The sequence below is a fragment of the Camelina sativa genome, chromosome 11 (genome assembly GCF_000633955.1).
Source record: "Camelina sativa cultivar DH55 chromosome 11, Cs, whole genome shotgun sequence".
Classification (NCBI taxonomy): domain Eukaryota; kingdom Viridiplantae; phylum Streptophyta; class Magnoliopsida; order Brassicales; family Brassicaceae; genus Camelina; species Camelina sativa.
Window position 1 is genome coordinate 25,143,895 of NC_025695.1, and position 988 is coordinate 25,144,882.

The 988-nt window shown below is 35.9% G+C and overlaps 1 protein-coding gene across 4 annotated transcripts in view; it reads left to right on the top strand.

Moving 5' to 3' along the window:
• Positions 1 to 623, top strand: part of LOC104724206 (ubiquitin receptor RAD23d) — a 4,310-nt gene extending 3,687 nt beyond the window's left edge. For 2 of the 4 annotated variants that reach the window (XM_010442652.2, XM_010442654.2), the window contains 2 exons: positions 60 to 138; positions 264 to 623. In XM_010442652.2, the coding sequence (XP_010440954.1) occupies positions 60 to 138; positions 264 to 383 (199 nt within the window). In that variant the 3' untranslated portion in view covers positions 384 to 623. The remainder of the gene's footprint in view (positions 1 to 59; positions 139 to 263) is intronic. The other 2 variants (XM_010442651.2, XM_010442653.2) reach the window with 1 other exon arrangement.

Here is a 988-nt window from a genome sequence, read left to right on the forward strand (position 1 = left end):
TATTCTTTGTTCAACAAAGCCTGTAAGCTGACATTTCATTATCTCACCAATGCCACCAGAAATGTTATGGAACAGTTGGAAGCAGCAATGCCACAAGCTGTTACCGTTACTCCTGAAGAGCGTGAAGCCATTGAACGGGTTTGTTCCTCTGATCTTTTTTACATTTGTACTTAAACTAGATGGCATTACTAGCCTACACTTGCTCCTCAAAATATCTGTATTGTATTGAAATGTGATATTGTTACTGTTGTTTGGGGGCACAGCTTGAAGCGATGGGGTTTGATCGTGCCATGGTCTTAGAGGTGTTCTTTGCGTGTAACAAGAATGAAGAACTTGCAGCTAACTACCTTCTAGATCACATGCACGAGTTTGAGGACCAATAATGGATGAAGAAACAAAGCAAATCCATTCCTCCTCCTTCCTAAACTCAAGAGACCCGTCTTTCTGTTTCTTTTTCTTCCTTTTTTTTTTCTTTTTAATATGATAATCTCTTCTCCAACGCCATTTGACAGTTTCATGTTTATGTTCATGGGAGTCGGATGTGTTTATGTTACATTTAAAACTATCATAGTTTATCTGGCTTGAAGATGTTCTTCTCTTTTTCATAATAGGCTTTGAATCTCCCTTTTGGTCTCAGTTGCACAATTATTAGGTAGATTAAAAGTGTGAGATTTGGAGCTATTTGACTCATTTCAAGTAAAGAAAGGTCAGATATTGCTCTGCTTTTACTAATTGAACTGTGTCTAACCTGGTTTAACAGAGCTGGCCTAAAATGAAACAGCCATTCAGATCCATATATTAGCGCTACTTGTTAATACAAAAGATGCTCCAACATTTGAACCCAAAATTTCATTAATTATTCATTAATTGTGATTTTCTTTATAAAACAAATTAAGAAAAAAGAAGCAAAAGTTTTTCGCTGCCGAGATTTGAACCCAAAATTTTATTGTTTCCAAAGAGGAATTTAGCAAATGTGCTATAACGGATT